The sequence below is a fragment of the Carcharodon carcharias genome, chromosome 7 (genome assembly GCF_017639515.1).
Source record: "Carcharodon carcharias isolate sCarCar2 chromosome 7, sCarCar2.pri, whole genome shotgun sequence".
Taxonomy (NCBI): Eukaryota; Metazoa; Chordata; class Chondrichthyes; order Lamniformes; family Lamnidae; genus Carcharodon; species Carcharodon carcharias.
Genome location: NC_054473.1, coordinates 130,105,540 through 130,130,167, shown reverse-complemented (window position 1 = coordinate 130,130,167; position 24,628 = coordinate 130,105,540). Strand labels below are relative to the sequence as shown.

Below are 24,628 nucleotides of genomic sequence, written 5' to 3'. Positions count from 1 at the left end.
CATAATAGAAAAAGTCCTTGGCCTAGACAAAAGGTGCATGTATGCTAGGAGCGATTGAGAAAAAAAACTAGGCTAGAGAAATTGTTTCAGAGTAAACAATAATTTGTCCAGAGTAAAAACCACTGTAAACACATGGATTTATGGTCCTGCAATGAAATCGCTTGTCTACATCTCACAATTAATGAAGCAACAGTTCAAGTAGGTCAGTAGACAGATAAAATACTCTGCAATAGGAAACACTGGCATTTTACTACCATGCCCTGAGGAAACCCAAAACCTAAAATCTAAAGTATTGCATAATGTGAAAAATTATTTCAAAACCATGCTCTAAATTAATTTTCAGCAAGCTAATTTAGATTAATAACCTGTAAAACTTTGTTAATTTTTGTCTTCATCTTTTTAAGCAGTGTGTGATGTAGCCAAGCTGTCCTGATGGCTCCATGGATAAAGACACTGAAGTGTAGTAATAATCATAAACTAAAAAAGAGTTCCAGTTTAATTCCTGGTCTGTGCTGAGTTAACCGACCTTAGAAGTTAGGCAATACAATTTGGCACAATGGGGTGGGGGAAAATCAACCATGCCAATGATCCCTACTGGCATGAATTAAGGTGGGATGATGACAGAAACAAGTAAGGCTGTGATGTTCTTGCAGGTGAATTTCTTGCAAGTATTCACTGTCTTAGTCTCATGCACAAAGAACAGCCACATGGGCTCAGTAAAGGATGGCTGCAAGTGACTTTGACATTATACCCAGCATGAGTCAGTGTCTTCAGAAAAGGGGAAAGAAGCAGGCAATTTTCAGCACAAGCTTACAGACTTAGTAAGGGATTTAATTTCTAACTGTTAACTATGTCTCTCCAATATTGGTCACACCAAAAAAAAAATCATCTGCCTCTATTGCACTGCATCACTAAATGCAATATATAAAACATGAATCTAATTTTACCTTGTAAAGACAAAAATCATATTTTCAGGCTATCATGCACTTTTTCTGCCTAAGCAAGTGGTCTTCTACAGGGCCTCAGGCAATGTCATCCTTGAGTCAGTAGCAACATGTACAAAAGTCACACAAAACAGCTGATCTGCCTTATTCACTGTAAGGAAGAATTGGACCTCTTTCAGCATCAGGCTGGATCCCTGTGAACAGGACTTAACTGGTCAACTTACTTTCTTACTAAATTATATTGTGGGACAATGTGGTGATATAAGTCTCACTTCAGATCTGGGTATTATTACTGACACGAAAGTCTATGATGTCTCTAAAGCTTGCACATGAAGTTAGTTTGGGCTATCTCAATCCATCAATTGGTGAGCATAGGCCCATCCAAGTGCCTATAATTGGCCATAGGATAGTTAATGCGCAAATAAAAACAGTAGTGTAGCCATGGGAATTCCCTTAAGGTTGGAGTCGGGTACACTTGATCAGGAAGTGCTCGATGCTGACACTGGGCACCTGACATAGGAAGTGTTCCACTGCTCAGCATCAACACAGCCCATTTTTAAGAGTTCAAAATTCACCAAAAAAATTAGAAAGATATCCATAAATGCAAGTTCTGATTTCTGCTCTAAAATTTCCAATAGTGCTGACAAGGTTATTTTTCTTCCAACTAAAACACAACTTGTGCATGCAAAGACATGCTCAAGTCTTCTCTACATACAATAGTTTTTTTTTTAAAAAAGGATCCCTCACAGATGTTTCCATATTCCAACTTTACCCTGAATTCAATTACACTCAAGTTTCATGCTAAAGCTGTTTATCAGTTGACCACTAAACTGATGTGGATTTGGACACCAGTGCTTTCACCATATCAGCCACACAATTTAAAGCAAAATTTTACCAAAATTAAAGATAATAAATTATCGGAATTGCATCATATATAACACAGGGAAAAAAAATCAAGAGGAAGCTTACCAGAAAATGATCCTTTTTGCTCTGTCATGTTATTCACATGGCTTCTACAAAATTATGAGAGTGTTAAGTTTCAGTTCATCAACTGATAATCATATATATTTTTCTAACTGTTTTATGAAATAATTGAAGAATCATGGTTCTACATGAAAATAAAGACCTGTTGACTTTTGACATCTGTAAAAGTCTGGTTAAGATTATTAAGGAAAATTCAGTGGCCCCTTCTCATTATTTTTCCTCTTCTCAAGGCTTGTTTCTACTTGCTTCAATGTCATTACGTAAATGGTCCACAGTGATGATCAAGAATGCCCAAGGTTTGTTTATCCTGTAAGTTTTCATCTCTTCATTCAGAAAGTGACTGGATTATCTTTGTCCGCTCTACTGGCCAAGACAGTATAGATGATACTGAGGGATTTCCATTTGGGGAAAACTGTACTCTTTGTATCACTGATACATCAATGTGCTGTGTCTCTAGATCACTTCTCTTACTAGAAATTTTATAAAATAATGTGTTCTTCATCTTAATTCAGAAAAATAAAATACAAAAGGGGACAAAGAATGATTTCTGAAATAGGCTGAAGCCTTGAAGCATAAATAGGAGCTAAATTCAGACTAAAATTTTAATTTTATTTTCACAGAGGATTATTAAAAATATAAAAAATAGTGGGGGTTTCAAATAGGATCGAGGTGCAATCAAGTACAAAGTAACCTTGGTGAATTCTAGTGTGAAAATACTTTAGATTGGAGCAATGTGGAAAGATTCCTTTATTCCATCCAGGCTGGCATTTATAATGGGAAGTAAACCAACAGTGACAACAATTGCACTTATATCGCAAGTTAATGAGACAAAACATCCCAAGCGACTTCACAAAAGGGAGCAGAGGGAAACTGATTGAAGACTTGGTTAAGAGTCAGACTGAGAGGGGAATCTCGAGGGTAGGAGAAATGTCACAAGATGATGGGGGTAGGGCTAGGGAAACAGAATTACAAATAACTCAAAAGATAGTCACCAATCACTGGCTCCTCCTAGAGATCAGCTGCAGATGGAACTGATGGAGCCCCTTTGTCATCTCTCACTGATTATTATTTCAATCAAATATTTATCTCTATGAAATCATAGGAAGGCTCGCAATCTTTAGAAGTCTACTTTGTTTCTAAATATTTACTTACTGCCAGAATTCTCTCAACTTCTTCTGCACAGCAGGATCCAAGTTGCTGAAAGTTGAAGAGATGTGAAACTTCAGCTACTTAACAAAAACATTAAAAAACAATGATTGTACAACTATGTATATACAGAACACCTCCTACCATGAACATGCTTCAGAAAAATCTGTTTCTGCTGGCAGGATCTTCAACTCCTGAACTACAAGATAGAATTCACAATCTTCCTGAAGTAAAAAAGCAAAATTAAGTATTACTAATAATTGCAGAAGGCAGTTGATGAGGTTTCAGCATCTCATGGGTAAGTTGACCCTTGGATGTCTCTGTTCACCATGGCCAAGATTGATAAATAACTGTGCTGAGAATCCCACACCACCCAACACCCTCCCACCAAAGACCTCTGCACCCTTAAGTCTAAAGTTCACAAGGTTTGAGCAGATCTGGTACATGACTGGCCAGGTCTTCCAGAGTCAAATTATTACTCTTACTCCAAGATCATTCTTGGGAGTGAAGATAATCTCAGGATGCTCTTCTCAAGAACCAACAACTCCCTCTGACCCTTTCACCAATCCTCCATCCTCACCTCCACAGCCAAGTGCAACATTCTAATCTCAACAAGTGAGCGTATGAAGTGGCTACCATAGCCTCGGAACTCTTTCCCATCTCCGGCATCCTATGTATCTACCCCTCCAGCTATTCCATCATTTGGGCAAAGCCTTCAGCCATCATGCTTTTACGCTGGGTTTCCTTCACTAACCTCTGTAAATAAGAATGTAAAAAATAAGAGTAGGAGTAGGCCATTCAAAACTTTGAGCCTGCTCTGCCATTCAATAAGATCATGGCTAATCATCTGCTTCAACCCAAAGTTCTCACACCACCCCCTTTTACCTATACTCCCTTAGTATCCAAAAATCTATTAATCTCAATCTTGAATATACTTGATGATTGAGTTTCCACAACTCTCTGAGGTAGAAAATTCCAAAGATTCACAAACTTTCAAGGGAAGAAATTTCTCCTAATCCCAGTTGTAAATGACCCTTGGTCTGAGATTGTAACCTCATGTTTTAAATTCTCTAGCCAGGGTAAACATCTTCCCAGCATCCACCTGTCAAGACCCTTAATAATTTTATATCTTTCAATGTAATTACCTCTCAGAAGGCCTAGTCTACTCAATTTCTCCGCAAAGGACTATCCCATCAGCCCAGGAATCAGACTAGAAATATTTTGTTCTCACACTCCAAGCCCTTTAATAAATAAAGTTAACAAACCATTTGCTTTCCTAATTACTTGCTGTACCTGCATACTAACTTTCTATTAATTGTGTTAAAGGACACCTAGGTCCCCATGAAAGTTAGTAAGCATTTTCCAGTCTCTGACCTTTGAAAAATATTCTCCTTTTTTAGGGGAGGAAGGCAGGGGAAGAGGGAACATATGAATTAGTAGCAGCAGTAGGCCACTCGGCCCCTCAAGTCTGCTCCACCATTCATTGAGATCATGACTGATCTGATTGAAACCTCAACTCTACATTCCTGCCTACCCTTAATTAGCAAGGGGGTGAAAGGTTATCAAGAATCTATCTAGCTCTGCCTTAAAAATATTCAGACTCTACTTCCACCACCTTCTGAGGAAGAGAGTTCCAAAGATTTTCTGACAACCCTCAGAAAAAAATTCTCTTCATCACTGTCTTAAATGGGCGACCCCTTATTTTTAAACAGTGACCCCTAGTTCCAGATTCTCCCACCGAGGAAACATCCTCTCCACATCCACCCTGTGAAGAACCCTCAGGACCCTAAAGGTTTCAATTAAATTGCCTCTTACTCTAAATTCCAGTGGATACAAGCCTAACCTGTCCAGCCTTCTGTCATAAGACAACCCGGCCATTCCTGATATTAGTTTAGCAAGCCTTCCCTGAATTGCTTCTAATGCATTTACATCTTTCCTTAAATAAGGAGGCCAGGACTGCACACAATACACTGGTCTCACCAGTGCCCTGCACAACTGAAGCATAACCTCCCTACTTTTGTAATCAATTCCCCCTCACAATAAATGATAACATTCTATTAGCTTTCCTAATTACTTGCTGTACCTGCATACTAGCCTTTTGTGATTCATGCACCAAGACACCCAGATCCCTCTGAACCCGAGCCCCACAATCTTCTACCACCTAGAAAATAAGCTTCTTTTTCATTCTTCCTTCCAAAATGAAGTACACATTCGACCACATCACACCCACCAGATCCACGCCCATCCATGTCATGCCACACCCTCCCCAAATCCTCTCCACAATCCACCCTACCACTAATCTTTGCGTCACCAGCAAACCCAGCAAACCATTTCTTTGGTCACTTCATCCAAGTCATCCACACAAATTGTAAATGTGGAGGCCCCAGCACCAATCCCTGCAGCACACCACACGCCAACCAGAATAAGACCCATCCATGCCAACTCTGACTGGCAGTCATTCCATCTCTATCCATGCCAACATGCCACCCCCACACCACGAGCCATTTTCCACAATAACCTTACATGTGGCATTTTATCAAATGCAAGTGATTAGGAAAGCAAATGGAATGCCATCATCTATTGCAAGAGGAATGGAATACAAATGCAGCTGAAATTGGTGAGATTGTGCCCAGAACAACGCATTTTGTGGGGCCAGGCAAACGGGCGGGGGGCGAGTGGATGGGGACAGGGGGAGGGGCAAGAGTGTTAGAAATTGCCTCCAAAGCAGTGAAAGTGTTCTCCCAGAATAAGACCTGCAAGCAAAATGTTTAGGCAAGGTAGCATCTGGTCTGGTACAATATTTATAGGCAACCCAGCCTGTCAATTTCACATTTATCAATCACCACTGTGCTCTTACCTCGTTAACCTTCAAACAGGGATTTTCAGACTGCTTGGGAAATCAATGTGCTTGTAGTTAATGCCAGAATACAGGGTTAAACCTTCATTCAGCTGTCAGCATCTGTGGTCCACGGGAGTTTTCCATGTACCTCCAAACATGCACTGCTTAAATGCGGAATTGGGCAGGAAGGTATTAAGGTTTTTAAACTTCCAGCACTGACACCCACCTGGCCGCTGCCCACTTAGGGTTAGAATTCAATGCAAAGTGGTAAGGTAACTCTCTCCACTCCACTGCCTCACCATGTCTGCACAGTGAACTCCAGCTCAACAGCTCTTGAGCTGAAGTGCCTCAAGTAACAGATGTAGATGTAGTTACTTCAGATGTAGTTGTCGTGGATCGGAAAGCTCTCTACAAACTCAAATGTTGCACTTGCAGCATACACCACATCACTACCTAATCTTGTTTCATTTAGTTAAACTTCATGTTCCTAATCAATTTTGGATACATTTAAATTTTAACTGATTATTTGATCTAATTTAAGTAATGGATAGGTTACATTAAATATGTACTTGTAACTTACCCAACAGCCCCTCCTTGTGTTGTGATGTCACTTTGCGATTTTTCTTCTGTGCCACTCACAGCCTCTCCAATGCTCCATCTCCACCTGGCCCCCTCCAATGCTCCATCTCCACCTGGCCCCCTCCAATGCTCCATCTCCACCTGGCCCCCTCCAATGCTCCATCTCCACCTGGCCCCCTCCAATGCTCCATCTCCACCTGGCCCCCTCCAATGCTCCATCTCCACCTGGCCCCCTCCAATGCTCCATCTCCACCTGGCCCCCTCCAATGCTCCATCTCCACCTGGCCCCCTCCAATGCTCCATCTCCACCTGGCCCCCTCCAATGCTCCATCTCCACCTGGCCCCCTCCAATGCTCCATCTCCACCTGGCCCCCTCCAATGCTCCATCTCCACCTGGCCCCCTCCAATGCTCCATCTCCACCTGGCCCCCTCCAATGCTTTACTTGCGGCTTTTCCCCCTCCAATACTCCACCTGCAGCCTCACCCTTTGCTACCACTCCCCTTGCAGCCTCACCTTTTTCAATACTCCGCTCTTGCCTAGCCACTTCTCTCCCCACCATCTTTTTTTAATGCACTCTCATGCTTTAAGTAATTTCTCCTAACTTTGCAGAGGAACTGATGGTGAGCAGTTGCAAAGCATTTTGAGACATTTATTACTGTTCAAAGCACTGCATAAATGAAAGCTGCTATTGTAGAAGCCCATATCTCATGCTCAGTGATTTTCTGCATTATCGCCCAATATGTTGTACTATGGTCTCAAAACATTATTTTGCTGTAAAAATCTTCATACACATTACCAAAATTTTCCAATCATTTGAAATATACACCATTAATCTACTTAAATTTTTACGTTCACAAGAATTTCTAGAAAGTCTTGTGGGCTTCAGAGTAACCTCTGTTCCACTCACTATATTGTAAGTCAAAACCAAAATTAATCTCAAATATCATCAGTGTACTATTAACTTCATTACTTACCAGCTCCAGTTCCAATCTGAGCAGAACATTGAATTTTCTCAAAATAACAATTTTGTTTTTGATGTCACTGAACGTATAATTTTCTTCCTCGCTAAAAATTGAAAACAGAAATGCAAACATCTGATATGCAAGTGTATGCAATGAGCTGCTCATGTCAGGGGAACACTCACTGAAGAAAATACGAATTTCTATTAGTTCATGTATCTATGGTGTCTGAACTCATTTTACATAAAGTACAATATACGCCATATAAAATTGAAATACCTGAGCCAGATAACATAAAAAATTTGTTTTAAAAAAAAAACTGCACTTATATGTCCTTTGATCACATTTCTGAAATACCTCAAAACACTAACCAGGGAATCACTTTGTGACAGCAGTCACCGCATTTCAATACCAACATATTCCATAACAAAAATCAATTAATCTGTTTCATACTTTGACCCATACAAAGTGGTAAAGCCAAGAGTGTGAGACTGACGTGCAACTTCCAACAGGATATTTCAATTTATCATATCAAGTCTTTACACAAATTGAATGAGCCTCTAGCAGTAAATTTTCTGTTTTTCTTTACACAATCTAAAGACTGCAGCCTTGGGTGAAAACAGGCGAGGAATTCAAAGCAAAGTAGGGCAATTGCTGCAATAAATGGCAGAGGCCATCAGAAAGTGGTAAACCTAGGAAGCAAGGACTGTGGTTCAGGTGGGATGGGGTGGCAAAAGAGCAGACATAGATTGTAAAGTGAACAGAGCACATGCAGGCTAGGTTGCAACATGGTTTTGCCCAATTTGATTCTCCAAGATCCAACTAGCTCAAAGTGGGCAGGTGACTGTTAATATTTACATTATTAATATGGATCAAACAATAATAAATTGATAGAAATAGATAATTAAGTTGCGTACATGTCATCACGCATTGTTTAAATGAAAGTTCTATGTTTCACCAGCAACAGATAAAGACTTGAGCCAAAGTAAATTGTAAAAAGCATGTGTTGCTTGTGGGTAACAAAAAAAAACTGTATCCATCTCACCTAAATGTGAGCGCCTCACATAATGCTATTACCCACATAAATAAATCTCTGCAGGCAATATGAATAAATGTTTGTCATGTATTACAGATGGATATGAATAAATGAAAGACCCCTGATGAATAGGTGATTAGAAATAGGATGGAATGATCTCTGTTGAGTTACAGAATCATTACAGATGTGTTGTACCAAATATGCAGGTGACAATCATATATGGTTGACAGTTGTGTATATGTAAGTGAGCCTGGTGTAAAAGAAAATATCAATCCAAAATTAATAAAGAAGAATTACTTGTGTTACAGAGCACAACTTTAAGGCTGGAAAGCACACTAGGAGAAGCCACTATGCACAAAAATGGCAGTAGCCGGGAAAAAAAATTAAAGCTGAGGTCAATAAGAGGCTGATGATCTTTTAAAATTCTCTTAATAAAGCATTCCTTTTGCCTGTTGAATTGTTCTGTTGTGATTTGTTGCTGTTGAATATGATACTTCAATCAAAGAAGTGCCAGTGTGATATAGCCTTTCATGCATGACGATTTGAGGATTAACAATTTAAGTGTGTCAGATACATACCAGATGTAATTTTTTTTTCAGGCAGAGAGAGATAGATAAGCGTATAGTTTTTGCATCAACAACATGCTGCACTGCTTAAGGACTTGGTCTTTCTGAGGTCACCAATAGTGTTATTACTACATAAAGCAAATTAAGTTTGAGTTTTTATTTGTAACCACTTACTGCTCTAGGTCACGTTTGGCTCCCTTTGTCACCACAGCCTTAATGTAATATTTGGGATCTGATACTTGGACAACAGCAGCAGGTTCATGTTCAGCTTCTTTAGTCCAGTTCTCAGGTAGAACACACTATAAAGAAACCCACACTTAAGTTGATGTTCTAAAAACGCGTTGTAATTACTAATCTGACATTTGAGAATATCAACTTCACTACAAAGCTTCTATTTGACAAACAACCTTAACTCAATTTGCTTAAATCACTAATATAGTATCAAATTGTCAATGTACATGACTGAGCAAAGCAGTAGATGTATATAGTAAAGTGCACTAAAACTAGACAGGGAATATAATATGGTGCTATTCAATTTCAGTCACAGCTCCAAATTAAATTACCTCCAATTACTTTGTTCTGTGAAAGATAACCAGTACCTTCCTAAAATGTACTATATTTTCTGCTAGCTCTATAGAATGACCTTTGTCTGAGTTAATATATTTTTGTACGGTTACACAGACCATCCATAATACCTGACAGCATGGTATCTCAAAGCATCATCTCAAAGGATAGCAAGACAGCAACCCTGCTGTTCACTCACACAAGTCAACATGGAGGCAGCATTGTAATTGCTAGATATGCAAATACATGCAGGAGTTAATTAAGGGTGACAATTTACAAATGAAGTTACACTCAACATCAAAAATCTCTCTGATTACGACCAAAAGCCGAGGAGGCATGTTTCCAGCAAAAGTTTATATGGTTAAGAGAAGGTTCTCAAATTTCTGTCATTAAATTCTGAGATTGCATAAAGCTTACAAATACTAGGAGTAAATTCCTGCCCTTTCCAAATCAACAATACATGTAACAGCTATAAAGCAAGTGCACAAAAAAATTATACACCACACACAGCACCTGCACTTGATTAGTTATATAATCAGAAAATCTGAAGGCACAGTCATTATTACAAGATCTCAATGCGTACATCAGTATAAGTCCCAACTGGCCGGTAAGCATAAATGCATTAAATTCATTGATTGCCAATTGCATTGACAACTAAAACCATTTGGAGTTGCATTTGATAGATGACTTTTGTACATTATTGAAATTCAGTGCAGTATCTGTTACATCTAATTTTTTCAACTTTTGTATGCATAGTTTATGGCATGTCGGTTTCATGGACAGTACATGTTTGCATGATTTAATTGAAAAAATAATTGCATAACATAAGGCAGTTTATGATATCAACTCATTAATGGTACAAAACATTTTCAAAGCTTGGGTGAGCTGTGTATATCATGCTGACAACTGCACCTCCAGTAGTATTTCCACTAATAAAATACTTCAGCATAAATAAAGAAAACTTTTAAAAAATCTAACCATCCACTACAGATTCAAACAGGAACAGAAGTCGACTGATTGATACTCACAGATGGCTACCTTTTTCAGCTCAGCATGTGCTGTTAGCAAGCATCTGGTCCCATTTCTGAAACTGTTATTAAATAAGTTGAAGAGTATATTGTATCTACATAGCCATGTTGAATTAAAAAAGTTGGTCAGTTTAACTCAATTTGAACATGGGTAACACATGCATTTCAAAAGATACATAACAAAGATGGTATGCATGAACTGAGTGTCAAAATGTAATATCATAGCTATAATTTAGGTTTGAATCAAGTCACACTGATGAACTGACTCTCTGTTTCAGCAATTGTTAGGTTCATAAGTGAGATATTTAGTTAGACCTCAATTCCATTCGAAGCAAACAAGTCCACAACACAAAATTAACCAGTATGGAATCAAATAGGCTGGCAAAGATAATTGATCTGCAAGGCAGCAATGATGCAATTTATTGCACTTTTCAGAGAAGCAGATTGCAGCAAAGGTAGCCTACGGGCAATCTATAAAGGCCCATCCATCTTCAAATCATACATCTTTCTCAGCTCATTTCTATGTGTGCATGGGTGGAGTGAAAGAGGGGATTCACTGAGTATTCTATGACCAGCTTGGGTTAAAACTACATAAGTATATAAAAAATGTACTTGAAAAACTCAGATTTTCATATTTATACAATGTACCATCACATGGTGATCTATAATACACGAACTTTAATAATGTACTGAATGTTATTCATGCTGCTTTGTTTTTGCTTGTGTTTCAGGTCAAGTTCATTTTCAAGTGCTAAAATGCGGTCACATTGGAAAATAGTTTGGGAAGCATTAAGAGCACTATATGAATACAAGTTATTATATTCTGTCAAGTTCTGCTGTGGAGTTTGAACTCCCAACTTTCTAACATAGACTAGGGCGCTACCAATTAAGTCAGGCTGACAATACATCAAGAGCGCGCTCTAATTTCTAAAACAAAAACGAAAACAGAATTACCTGGAAAAACTCAGCAGGTCTGGCAGCATCGGCGGAGAAGAAAAGAGTTGACGTTTCGAGTCCTCATGACCCTTTGACAGAACTGGGTCTAATCTCTAATTTCTAAACTCCACGAACCGCTCTCCTTAATTAGCCACCGGCAGATAAGATCACCCATGGGTTTTCCTGATCATATTCTAAGCTTTCATATTTAATAGCCGTTGTTGTACCCTAAAACAAATATTCTGAAAAGGTTCCGTAATATGCAAGGGAATCCAAGTCACTGTAACCTAAATGCTAGTAGTTGGTGGGATTATCAGTGCGCGGGTCTGGTGCGTGCCATTACCACATATTGAAGTTACAGCGAGAGTCTCCCTCCAAGCAAGCGGCTGCTTTACCTCAGTGACCTGAGCTGCCACCGGCCGCTGTCGGCTCTTGGCTGCTCCGTATCTCAGCAATAGCTCCCTAATCCACGGCCGTCCAATGTGCGACTTGTGGCATATCATACCGAGAGGCCTGGGTTATAGGGATAGCCTCGATGTTGCTCTGAACGTCTCCAGGCCAGTCCCAGGCCCTTTATGCCTACTTGGTGCCAGCAGGCCCCAAACACAACCTCGCACATGCGTAGTGCATTTCACCTTGCCTGAGTACGCATGCGCGCTGAGCCGGGGCCATGTTGTCCAGATTAATTAGACTGACAGATACCTTAATGTGCGGGAGATTCTGACATTTAAAGGTATTAAATGACACGGGCGTTTCGGTATGACAAAAAGAACCTTTTAGGATTTAAATACGCCTTAAAAAAATCTTCATATGAATCTCTATGCATTCCACTAATATACATTTATTGTGTTGTCCCAATTTAGGCAATACTCGGTGAGATCATAAATAACTTCTCGTTAACAGGACAGAAGCCATCCTGTTCACTCTTGCCAAACTCTGCCCCACCACTCTTCCTCTCCTGAATAATATCAGTATTCTGTTTAACCCACAACCTCACCGCTACCACAAATCAGAGGTAAAGTTTTTTTCTGTCCAGCTGAAGTTAAGTAGTTTATATTTAATGTATACTTAGTTTCAGGGATTTTACCAGAGCTGTACGACGAATTTCTAGATCCAAGATGTGTTTATTTTGAAATATGGGTGGATTTCATTCAAAGTCAACATAATCAATACAGAATTTTTAAAGTCTTCAATTCTGATGAAGAATTACCCACCTGAAGCATTATAACCTGTCCTTTCTCTTTACAGTTTCTATGTCAGTCTTCAGTAAAATTGTAGCTTTAAAGTTACTTGCATCAGAATTGCTGAAGGATAGGCAACCTGCTGCTTACTTGGTCAGGTGGGTGACCAGAAAAGATAATGATACTTGAGAGATTATTTCACAAATTCACTGACGGAAACAACTGCTATAACTGGAATAGAAGCAACACAGAGAGGGACTGAAGGTAGAAGGGTGTGTAGTTTTTTTATTCATTTGTGGGATATGGGTGTCACTGGCTATTGCCCATCCCTAATTGCCCTTGTTCAGAGGGCATTTTTAAGAGTCAACCACATTGCTGTGGGTCTGGAGTGATGCAAGATTCACTTCCAAACCAGTCAATTTATTTTACTTTGCTTTTTTTCAATGTAACTGATAACAAGCACTGTCTTTCAACTATGCATCTAGTGTATTGTCCATCATTGTAAGATAAACAGAACAGAATTCACTATATGCAAATAAACAGTACTTTCCTAGTCTCCTGACCAAAATTCTTCCCTTAACCAACACCACTAAAAACAGACACAACACCAGGTCAACCATTCGTTTATTACTCATGGGACTTTGCTGTATACAAATGTGCTGCTGCAATGGCAACAGTGACAACACACTTAAAGGAATGCATTAGTTGTAAACTCCTTTGGGGCATCCTAAAGCCAGACAAGACATCAAGCTTGCCCATTACTTTCTTTCTTCCTAAACCTTTTATTGAATAAGTTAATCAATCCTGGGTCAGTGGGGGCAGGGGTGGGGGTGTGGGGAGATCATTCATCTTCTCTAGTCAGAATTGCTCCAGTGGCAGCCAAGGACAGAAAGACCCCTTTGTGCCTGGGGGAGCTCTGCTATCTTTTAGAAGTCTGCACCAGTTTGGCCTGCCCCAGGTATGCAAATGCCTCAGTCCCAGCCTTGAGCAATGGGTCAAATTGGGGTCAAACAAGGCTGTGTCATCACACCAACCTTCTTCTCCATCTTCCTCACTGCGATACTGCATATCAACTCCAGCAAATTACTCACAGGCGTAGAGATAATTTACAGAACAGACAGGAAACTGTTCAACCTACTTCAACCCAAAACCAAAATCGTGCCAATTTCAGTCTTTGAGCTCCAGTATACAGGCGACGCTTGTGTATGTGCTCACTCAGAAACTGAGCTCCAGGTCACTGTCAACTCCTCTGAAGCTTATGAGAAAATGCACCTTTCACTGAACACCTGAAAAACTAAGGTCCTCTTCCAACCAGCTCCCATAGCACAACATCTCCCCACATTGATTAAGATCAATGTGGACCATTTTCTATATCTTGGGAGCCTCCTCTCAACAAAGGCCAACACAGATGATGAAATTCATCATCACCTCCAATTTGCCAGCTCAGCCTTTGGTCAACTGAGGGAAAGAGTATTTGAAGACCAGGATCCCAAATGCATGACAAAGGTCATGGTTTACCGGGCAGCAATGATCCCCATGCTCCTATATGCTTCAGACACTAGGACAACCTACAATAGGCACCTCAAAGCACTGGGACACTGTGGGGGGTGGAGGTGTGAGGAGAGTTGTGATACTGAACAAGTCAGTAAACTGTCTCAATAAAGAAAAGCTTTGTGTCTTGGTTTCGACTTCACCAACCAACTTGGATCTATTAATAGCTAGAACTTCCCCAGGATCCAGTCCTGGCCTTGAGTAAGGGTAGGGTCCCAGGAATGTCACAGCCAAAGTTCTTCTAGCCTATGAGAAACAGGTAATAAGCAGGCTGTGACAATAACAAGGACAAAAGAGCCAAATTCAAGAGTGACTGCCCTTGACATCAAGGCCAAGTGTAGCTTTAAGGAGCCCTTTGATTGAAGTCAGTGGGAATCGGGGAAAGCTGGTTGGAGTCATACCTGACACAAAGGAAGTTGGTTGTGGTAGTTGAAGATCAATCATCTCAGTCCCAGGACACCACTGCAGGAGTTCCTCAGGAAAGTGTCTTAGGCCTGACCATCTTCATCTACTTGTTCAATGACCTTTCCACCATGATAAGGTCAGAAGTGGGGATGTTTGCTATTGATTACACAATCTTTAGCAACATCCATGACTCCTCGGATGCTGAAGATGTGTATGTCCACTTGCAGCTAAACCTGGAAAGCATTCAGGCTTGGAATGATAAGTGGCAGTTAACATTCCCACCACACAAGGGCCAGACAATGACCACCTGCAACCAGGGAGGATGTAACAACTTCCCCTTGACATTCAATGGCATTACCACTGCTGAATCCCCCACTATCAACATCCTGAGAGTTACCATGGATCAGCCAAATAAATACTGTAGCTACTAGAGCAGCTCAGAGGCTGGGAATTCTGCAGAGAGTAACTCACTTCCTGACTCCCCAAAGCCTGTTTACCATTTACAAAGTCACAAGTCAGGAGTGTAATGGAATACGTTCCACTTGCCTGGATGAGTGCAGCTTCAACAACATTCAAGAAGCTTAACACCATCCAGGACAAAGCAGCTCACTTGATCATCCCCTATCCACTATTTTAAACATTCAGTCCCACCGCCACCAGTGCATGGTGGTTGCAGCATCTACCATCTACAAGATACCCTTAATTCTTCAGAAGAAAAGTCATACAGACTTGAAACATTAACTCTGTTTCTCTCTCCACAGGTGCTGCCAGACCTGCTGGGTTTTTTGAGAATTTTCTGTTTTTATTCCAGAACATTGGTTGGGCGAAACCTGTTTTAACTCAAAGCTCAACAGGGGTCAGAAACTTGGCAAGGGTGTGTCCTCCAATCGTGACCTGGCCTTCAACAAAAACCTTAGGCCTGTGAATGAATGGCATTCGTCATGGTCCTGCCCAAGCTCACCCAGGTCTTGCCCGAGCTCACCCTGATCTTAAGAACATCAGAACATAAGAAATAGGAACAGGAGTAGACCTTTCGGCCCCTCAAGCCTGCTCTGCCATTCAATAAGAACATGGCTGATCTTGTGTTTCAATTTCCACATTCCCATCTAACCCCAATAACTTTTGATTCCCTTGCCTAACGAGAATCTACCTACCTCTCCCTTAAAAATATTCAATGACCCCGCCTCTACCAGCTTCTGAGGCAGAGAGCTCCAAAGTTGCACAACCCTCTGAAAGAAAAAAATTCTCCTCATCTCTGTCCTAAAAGGGTGAACCCTAATTTTAAAACAGTGCCCCCTAGTTTCCAGAGGAAACATTCTTTCAACGTCCACCTTGTCAAGGCCGTTCAGGATCTTGTATACTTCAATCAAATCACCCCTCACTCTTCTAAACTCAAGTGGAAATAAGCCCAGTCTGTCCAACCTTTCCTCATAAGACAACCCTCATTCTAGGTATCAATCTAGTAAACTTCCTTTGAACCGCATCCAATGCATTTACATCCTTCCTTAAATAAGGAGACCAAAACTGCACAAAGTATTCGAGGTGCAGTCTCACCAATGCCCTGTATAACTGAAGCATAACATCCTTACTTTTGCTCAATCGTCTCGTAATAAAGGGTAGCAGCCATTAGCCTTCTTAATTACTTGCTGTACTTGCATACTAACTTTTTGAGACTCGTACTACAACGCCTAGATCCCTCTGCACCTCAGAATTATGCAACCGTTCTCCATTTATGTAGTAGTCTGCTTTTTTGTTCTTCCTGCCAAAGTGAACAACTTGACATTTTTCCACATTAAACTCCGTTTACCAGATCTTTGCCCACTCACTCAATTTATCTATATCCACCTGCAACCTCTTCATGTCCTCTTCACAACATACTTTCCTCCCTACCTTTGTGTCATCTGCAGATTTAGTTATCATGTCTTCACTCCCCTCATCTAAGTCATTGATGTAAATTGTAAAAAGTTGAGACCCCAGTACAGACCCCTGTGGGATGCCACTCATCACATCCTGCCATCAGAAAAAGACCCATTTATGCATACTCTCTGCTTTCTGCCAGCCAGCCAATCTTCTATCATCTGTATGTGAGGTCTTGTCCTCATTCACCCTCGAACTTCCCTCAATGACCCTCGATCTCCCTTCAGTCACCCTTGACCTCCCTTCAGTCACCCTTGACCTCCCTTCAGTCACCCTCAACCACCCAGCAATGCTTCTCAGCCTCCTCCCCCCTCCTCCAACAAAACCTCCGATTGGTGACAGGCAGCTCGAACTGCCTCACTTTTCACCTCAAAGAGTGACTCATCTGCTCACATCTAGCTTTGACCAGTCAAGGCCCATGATTCTTGTTCACCCCCAGCTTAATCGTAAAGGTATCAGTGAATTACTGAATGTTGTGGTTTAACGCATTACATGTAAAACCATTAAAATTACATTCCAGCCATGTGCCCTTGGTATTGCTGTCCCACTTCCTGCCCGCCACCGAGATAGTTCAATGTTTCCCTCCCAATGTCGGGTACTTGACATTGCACTAACCACGTAATTCAAAGTCCCACCTATGTCTTTTCCAGTTTTCTCACCCAGCATTAAATTCTGCCCATTTTCCCTACTCTCTGGGCTGAATTTTGCCATCGGCGAGCAGGGGGTGGGGCCCGCTCGCCAACGTGTAAAATGACACAGGATGACGTCGGGCGAAACCCCCAACGTCATCCCGCCCCATTTAAATTTTCAGGAAGGCGGGCGGACAGCGAAATCAGCTGCGGGCCTGCCGACCTGTCAATGGCCAATTGAGGCCATTGACAGGATCATTGAAACAATTAAAGGACCTGCCTGTCTAACCTTAAGGTTGGCGGGCAGGCCAGGAGCCCCAGCGGGAAATAGAGAAAACATGAAACCTCATCCACTGGCAGGATGAGGTTTCATGTAGGGATTTTAAATGTTTAATAAAGTTTTAGCAAAATTTATGAACATGTCCCATCTCATGTGACATTGTCACATGAGGGGGACATGTTAAGGATTTTATTTTCTATTTTTAATGTTTTCACGGCTGTCAGCGATCTCCCTGAGGCAGCACTTAGCCTCAGGGAGATGTGCGCTGTTTCATGCGCATGCGTGAAAGAGTGCACTCTTGCATTTGGGGAATCCCCCCTCCCCCGCCCACACAGGAAGCGTATAGCGCTTCCCGCTGGGCGTCACGCTGGGTAGGCCTTAATTGGCCCACCCACTTAATATGGCGGCAGGGCCCGCTTCTCCGGCGGGGATAGGCTCCCCGCCTGCCGGAGATTGGGTCAGGCCCGCCCGTCAAGTGAGCAGAAAATTCTGCCCTCCGTCTTCTACCATTTAGACAATCCCCTAACCTGGTCAATAATCTACTTTTAATTTTAATTTTACTTAACAATCTTTTATGTTAGTGATGCTCAAACTTGGGTCCCTTGACCCATGGGCTCCACAGAGACCTTCCAGGGGTCTGCAAAATAATCTCTCCAGAGGGTGTGACAGAGAGAAAAATACAAAGATGAAAAAAAAAAGACAAGCTGCTCACTTTGTGTAAATTAACAGTAATGTTAGCCTGATACAATGTCTGACAAGATGTTCGTCTCTGAAGCTCCTGAATACTCGTCTCTTGGCTGCCATGGTTTTCAGCCAAGAGCTTTGTGTTCAATTTGCACTCATGCAGTGAACAAGTGCCATGACAATGCTGCCTAGCCTGCTGAGTACTTCTAGCGCTTTCTATTTCTATTAATCTCTTGTTAGTTTGATTCCTGTATGTGTGTAAAAACTGTCAGTTCAATTTACTTATATCTTCCACCAAATTGCTGTATGTAAATCCCTCCCATGACTAACTAACACTCAGAAATTGGGCTTGGTTTGCAAAGGTCTGTAAAATGTTTCAGACAATGTCACTTTCAGGTAAGTATATGAGAATTGGAGGGAAGGAAATTTTCATGTTTATGGGAACTTACTTTTTAAATTAAAATAGTAACTTGCTTTGAGTTTGTTAAACATCTAAATAGAGTAAGACTGCAGTTAATACTGATTTGGACATTAGCTGCTTGTATTGGGAGCAATCTGTGAACTGCTTCTGTATGTATGCTACTAACAGCCAGTCTTTAACTATATTAAAAGCAGTTCCATTGGCATGCTCTGGAATGTTAGTGGAGTTCCACTTATCCTTGATCTCTGGTTTGTCTCATCATTTTCTACATCAATGGAACAGTCCTCAAATTGCTGCTCTAAGTAACTAACCATTTTCATAAAAACATTAAGATACTCTTTATATGGAGCACTTTTGTATTATTATTAGTGTATAGTTTTATAATTTAGATGGATGGTTCATGATTACTAATCTATTTGAAAAAAGGATCCTCCAACCAAAACATTTTGAGAACTATTGACTTATGTTAGTAAAACATAACTAGTTTGTGTCTTATTGAGTCCCAGGCTGTGATATTTGGTGGTGCAGAGCAGACAAGAGGTTGCTCCAACAGAAAGGATGAGAAAATAAACATGCCTTCAGACATCAAAGGGGATGGTTGTAGAGCAGTGTTGACAGAGGTTTGGGAACAGGTCAGGGAAATAACGCATGTATAGTTTAACGAGCTTGAAATGTTAAGGGAGAAAGAAATTAGGAATTAAAATACTGAGAAAAGTTAGGGGCGTATTTTCCAGTGAGCAAGATACACTTAATGCACTCATACTACATTAATTACTCTGTGCACTATTTTTAAGTGGGCTATAAAATATTTGTTTTGAATATTAGGCATTTGTATCTGAACTTCACTCGCCAAAATATATACCTGCCACTAGTGCAAATTTGTAACAAAAATAATCTTTTCTGGGGTGCATGAGACCATTGCTAAGGAGTCCTTTATCTCTATAGTAAAAGTAAACCTGTCCATGTTCTTTCAAAGATTCTTCTTTTATTAATTACATGCAAATGAATCCTTTAGCAAAGAAATAATTAAAGACAACTGTGTGTGTTTTAGGGACAATTCCAAGATGTATGGTATGTCTTTCAATCTAATCTTTCCACATGGCCCCTATGTTGTTACCATCTCTCCAGAGGTCACTTTGTTCCTGTAATTTACATTGCTCTGTAAAATGTTTTCAAAGATAAAGGGATCCTTGTGATTCTTCTGATTTCATTGTTTGTCAACAGGATTCTGAGGTGCCCTGATGGGATATAAATTAAGTCCATCCACACATATACATATGCACAATCCAATTGACAAGGTGTAACATAGAAGCAAATTAAACTACTAAAGGACCTGTGAAAGGGATCATCATTGTATATCACATAGAATAATATAACTCTAAGCAGGTGTTAAGAGGCTATGATGTATATAGGACATGCTATTCCTCTAGGACATGCAGTGAAATAAAAATTAATTGTGAGTTACTGCACATTTATTACTGATCATACTATGGTGCTGATTTTAACTCAGTGCCAAGGGTCACATAAGCAAAGACCAAGACAGCCACAAAAACAGAAAATGCTGGAAAAATCCTAGGTCATACGGACTCGAAACATTAACTTTGTTTTTCTCTCTCCACAGATACTGTCAGACCTGCTGAGTTTTTCCAGCATTTTCTGTTTTTGTTTCAGATTTCCAGCATCCGTAGTATTTTGCTTTTAATCAAGAGAGCAAATTGTCCAAACCTCTGCAACATGACACCTAGGATATCTTAATTCCAGAGACTCATCTGCCTGGGCTCTGTCAGCCTCCTGCCTAATCGTGAAGGGAGTGCTAGCCAGCTGGTGAGAGGCAGGAGTGTTTCGGGCAATAGGAGGCCACTAACAGAGACCCGAAGAAACTGTCCACAACACTCAAGTAAATGGTTGGAAGAGGAAAGAGTCAAGATGGCCTCTTGAGGACTTCTGTCCCTCCTATCCCACAAGGAAACTTAACTTTCTGGAGATTATTTTGGTGTCAGTTCCTCTTGCATCAGGTTGGCCTGATGAGGAAGCCACAACAGCTTCCCTGCATAGAGTCTGGTTAAAATTGTAGTCATGCCCAAAGGATGTATTCAGAGCAAGATCTGCATATTTAAAGATGGACCCCATTACCTTCTGGCAGGAATCCCTCTTGTTCACTCAGAAGAACATAAGAACAAACAAAATAGGACCAGGAGTAGGACATTTGGCCATTCAAGCCTGCTCCATCATTCAATAAGATCGTGGCTGTTCTTCTACCTCAAATCCACTTTCCTGTCCTGTCCTGAAATCCCTTGCTTCCCTTAGTATCCAAAAATCGAATGAGCTTTGTCTTGAATATACTCAATGTCTCAGCATTCAGCCATTTCAGGTAGAATTCCAAAGATTCACAGCCCTTTTAATGAAGAAATTTCTGTTCATCTAAGTCCTAACGAGCCAACCACTTACTTTGAGACTGGGACTCCTAATATTAGACTACCAGCCCAGGGAAACAGCCATTTAGCATCTACACTGTCAATCCCCTTAAGAATTTTAAATGTTTCAATGAGAATTTCTTTTCAACTCTAGGGTATATCAGCTTAATCTACTCAGTCTCTCCCTCAGAGGACAATTTCCTCATGACAGCAATCATTTTCACTTCCTCCAGGGCAAATGTATCCTTCTTTTGGTGAGGAGACCAAAATTGTACACAATGCTCCTTGTGGTCTCACCAATGCCCTATATAATTGCAATAAGATTTCTTTATTCTTATGCTCAAATCACTTTATAATAAAGGCTAATATACCATCTGCTTCCTTAATTTCTATATCTACTTGTCAATTTTCTGTGATTGGTATACAAGGCCACCCTCTGAATAATACATTTCCCAGTTTCTCACCTTTTCAGAACTATTCTGCTTTTCCACATTTCCAACCAAAATGGATAACTTCACATTAACCCACATTAAATTTCATCTTCCACATTCTTGCCCATTCAGTTAACCTGTCTAGATTCCTTTTCAGCCTCTTTGCACCCTCCTCACAGCTTACTTTCCCAACTAGCTTTATTTATCAGCAACCTTGGATACATTACACTCAGTCCCCTCATCTAAGTAATTGATATAGGTTGTAACAGCTGAGGCCCAAGCAATGTTCCTTGCGATACCCAACTAGTTAAAGCCAGCCAACCTAAAAATGACCCTTTTATTCCCACTGTTTTCTGTCTGTGATATAATTATCACGCTAATATATTACCCCCAATTCCATGAGTCCTAATTTTGTACAATAACCTCTTGTGTCACCCCTTACTGAATGCTTTATGAAAATCCAAATAAAGTGTACCTTTGGTTCTCCCTACTAGTTACAACCCCAAAAATCTCTAACAGATTTATCAAGCAAAGGGAAGAGCAGGATTAGTTCACAATCCACAAGTAGGAAGGGGGTTTGGTGCAGATAAATCACAATGGCCATTGTTAACTGCCCACACATTTGCTTTCAAACAGACATGCAGAGTTAAAATTGTCTCAATGTCACCACTAGTCATAATGAATATCTATAGTTACTGATGTAAGCAATTTTCCTATTATATTTTGCAAAATACAAAAGTGGTACAACAAGAGATTAAGAAAACTCAAAACACATAAAATAAGGAGATGAACTATAAGTGAAAAATATGTGAGTTGAAGAAGCCATTAGATATGCTACAAAGAAGGAAAAAAGACTTACATTCATATAGCACCTTTCAGGGTGTCCCAAAGCATTTTACAGCTAATGAAGTACTTTTGTTGCAATGCAGGAAATGCAGCTACCTATTTGCACACAACTGGCTCCCACAAACAGTAATGTGATAATGACTCAGAGATCTGTTGAAGAGGTGTCAGTGAAGTATAAACATTCAGTAGCTTCAGAATCAACATTATAGAGTCTGGAAAGTCCACCTGTTGGACCAGCATGAAATGAACAGCCTTTCAGTAGATGTGTGTAATCCTGAACTGAATGACAACTTTGATTACATTGGGCGGAATTGTCACAGATTTACACTAAGTGCAGCAGCGGGTGGGAAAAAGGACATTCTACTCGCCAGCTGCAATGGTGGGTTTTTGCACCATTTCATCCCATTCCTGTCTCATTAATTATGCAGCCACAGGAAACATGCCGTTTTGCTCGATTTGCCCACCATGCTATTACCTTGCCACTTCCTCACACAGGGCATCATACTTCTCAATGCTTGCAGCCTAGGACTGCTCCAGTGAAGACACGGCTCCAAAAGCCAAGAAGAGTGCAGGCCCCCAATTCAATGACGCATCCCTGGGATACCATCTGGACGCTGTGGAGGCCCGCCATGATGCCCTCTATCCCTGCTAACCACAGGAGGTCCATCAGTCTCACCACTCCAGCTTGGGATGCAGTGACAGAGGTAGTCAGTGCCAATGCTGCAAGAGGTCGGCCATCCAGTGCTGAAAACAGATGAATGATCTCATCCATGCCACCTGGATAATGTAACCATCTTATCACCCTAAACTGACACACACACAAGGCTGTGACACATTCACTGGCATCTCATTCACTGCCAGCTCAAGGGACATCACCACTCTCTCTCACACACACACCCTCACATCTCCATCTGTCCTCATCTCTTCTGGAGACTGCCTCCTCAGCCCTCACCACCTTGAGGCCACTTGCACAGATCAGCATGTGCTCCAACGCACACCCAGGGATACCCCCTTCCCCAAGCAAGCCCTAACCCAGCAGCCATTAAAAAGTACTCCTGCCTTTCGGCTGGTCTGGTAGGTAGAGACCTGCCTGCGAGCTCCCCTGAAAGTGATGTGATGCTTCCAGCAAAGCCTGGCACTGATGACTGTGTGTGCTGCCTGAAGCAAGGTAAACAAACAAATCTTTAAGTCCAATGTGAAGTGCAGCTTGCCAGGTGCACATTGCTTGTGTACAGTTGTGAAATTATGCCAACCTGTCCAGATGATCCAATGTGGGGGGGATGATTCCAGTGAGCAGGGCTTATAATGAGACACTAAAGTATTGAAATTAGGTTCCCAGCAGCGGGAAACATGGGCCACCATTGCTGGGTGGAGTGGACGATCACAAATTAGTTTCACGACAGCATAAAACCAATTTTTGGCCTTCTCGGCATATTGTTTACCCCCCACCCACCATAACGCCCATCGCCAGTGGGGCTGGAAAATTCTGGCCAATAACTAAAACGGACCAGAGCCAATTATTAGGGCCATACCTTATTTGAAGATATATGCTTTGGGAGTGCAACAAAGCACATACCATCTCAAACACACTCTTAATACTACTGAATTATTTTGTACCTTATCACAGTAATACCTAATAGATTTCATAAATTTTTCCACTGAATGTAAACGTGCTACAAGTTATTGGAACTCTAAGAATGCATTAACACTAACAATGATGCAATCATTTAGGGTTTGTGCAATGTCATAGCATGTGACCTATTAAAGACCCCTAAAATTCATTGTTTTAATGTAACATCAATGGAAGTTACACAATTACACACAAGTTTACTCCATAAACTTGTGGCAACCCAAAGCTCTGTTGACTGTATCTTAACTCACAGCAAGTCCTGTTCCCCTATCATCCCTGTGCTTGCTGACCTACATTGGCCCCCAGGCAAGCAACATCTTGGATCTTAAAATTCTCATTGTTGTTTTCAAATCCCTTTTTGGCCTTGTCCCTCATTATCTCTGTAATCTCCTCCATCCCCACAATGTTCCAACCTATCTACGATCCTCTAATTCTGGCCTCTTGTGCATCCCTGATTTTAATTGCTCCATCATTGATGATCGTGCTTTCATTTGCCTAGACCCCAAGCTCTGGAAAACCCACGCTAAACCTCTCCACCTCTCTACATTGCTTTCCTCCTTTAAGATACTCCTTAAAACTTACCTCTTTAACCAAGCTTTTGGTCATCTCATCTAATACCTCCTTATGTGGCTGAGTGCCATACTTGTTTTACAATGT

The 24,628-nt window shown here is 40.9% G+C and overlaps 1 protein-coding gene and 1 long non-coding RNA gene across 2 annotated transcripts in view; one reads left to right on the top strand and one right to left on the bottom strand.

The window, feature by feature from the left end:
• LOC121279889 overlaps positions 1 to 12,194 on the bottom strand; it is a 31,380-nt gene extending 19,186 nt beyond the window's left edge. The window contains exons 1-6 of the mRNA XM_041191412.1: positions 11,978 to 12,194; positions 9,229 to 9,353; positions 7,468 to 7,558; positions 3,219 to 3,298; positions 3,081 to 3,125; positions 1,914 to 1,957 (exon numbers count right to left, since the gene is read on the bottom strand). Of these exons, the coding sequence (XP_041047346.1) occupies positions 1,914 to 1,957; positions 3,081 to 3,125; positions 3,219 to 3,298; positions 7,468 to 7,558; positions 9,229 to 9,353; positions 11,978 to 12,085 (493 nt within the window). The 5' untranslated portion in view covers positions 12,086 to 12,194. The remainder of the gene's footprint in view (positions 1 to 1,913; positions 1,958 to 3,080; positions 3,126 to 3,218; positions 3,299 to 7,467; positions 7,559 to 9,228; positions 9,354 to 11,977) is intronic.
• Positions 12,195 to 12,261: 67 nt separating this feature from the next.
• Positions 12,262 to 20,850, top strand: LOC121280513. Its single transcript, XR_005943627.1, has 4 exons — positions 12,262 to 12,315; positions 12,446 to 12,597; positions 12,831 to 13,035; positions 20,272 to 20,850. It is a non-coding gene; the product is annotated as an uncharacterized LOC121280513 (long non-coding RNA).
• The last annotated feature ends 3,778 nt before the right edge of the window (positions 20,851 to 24,628 follow it).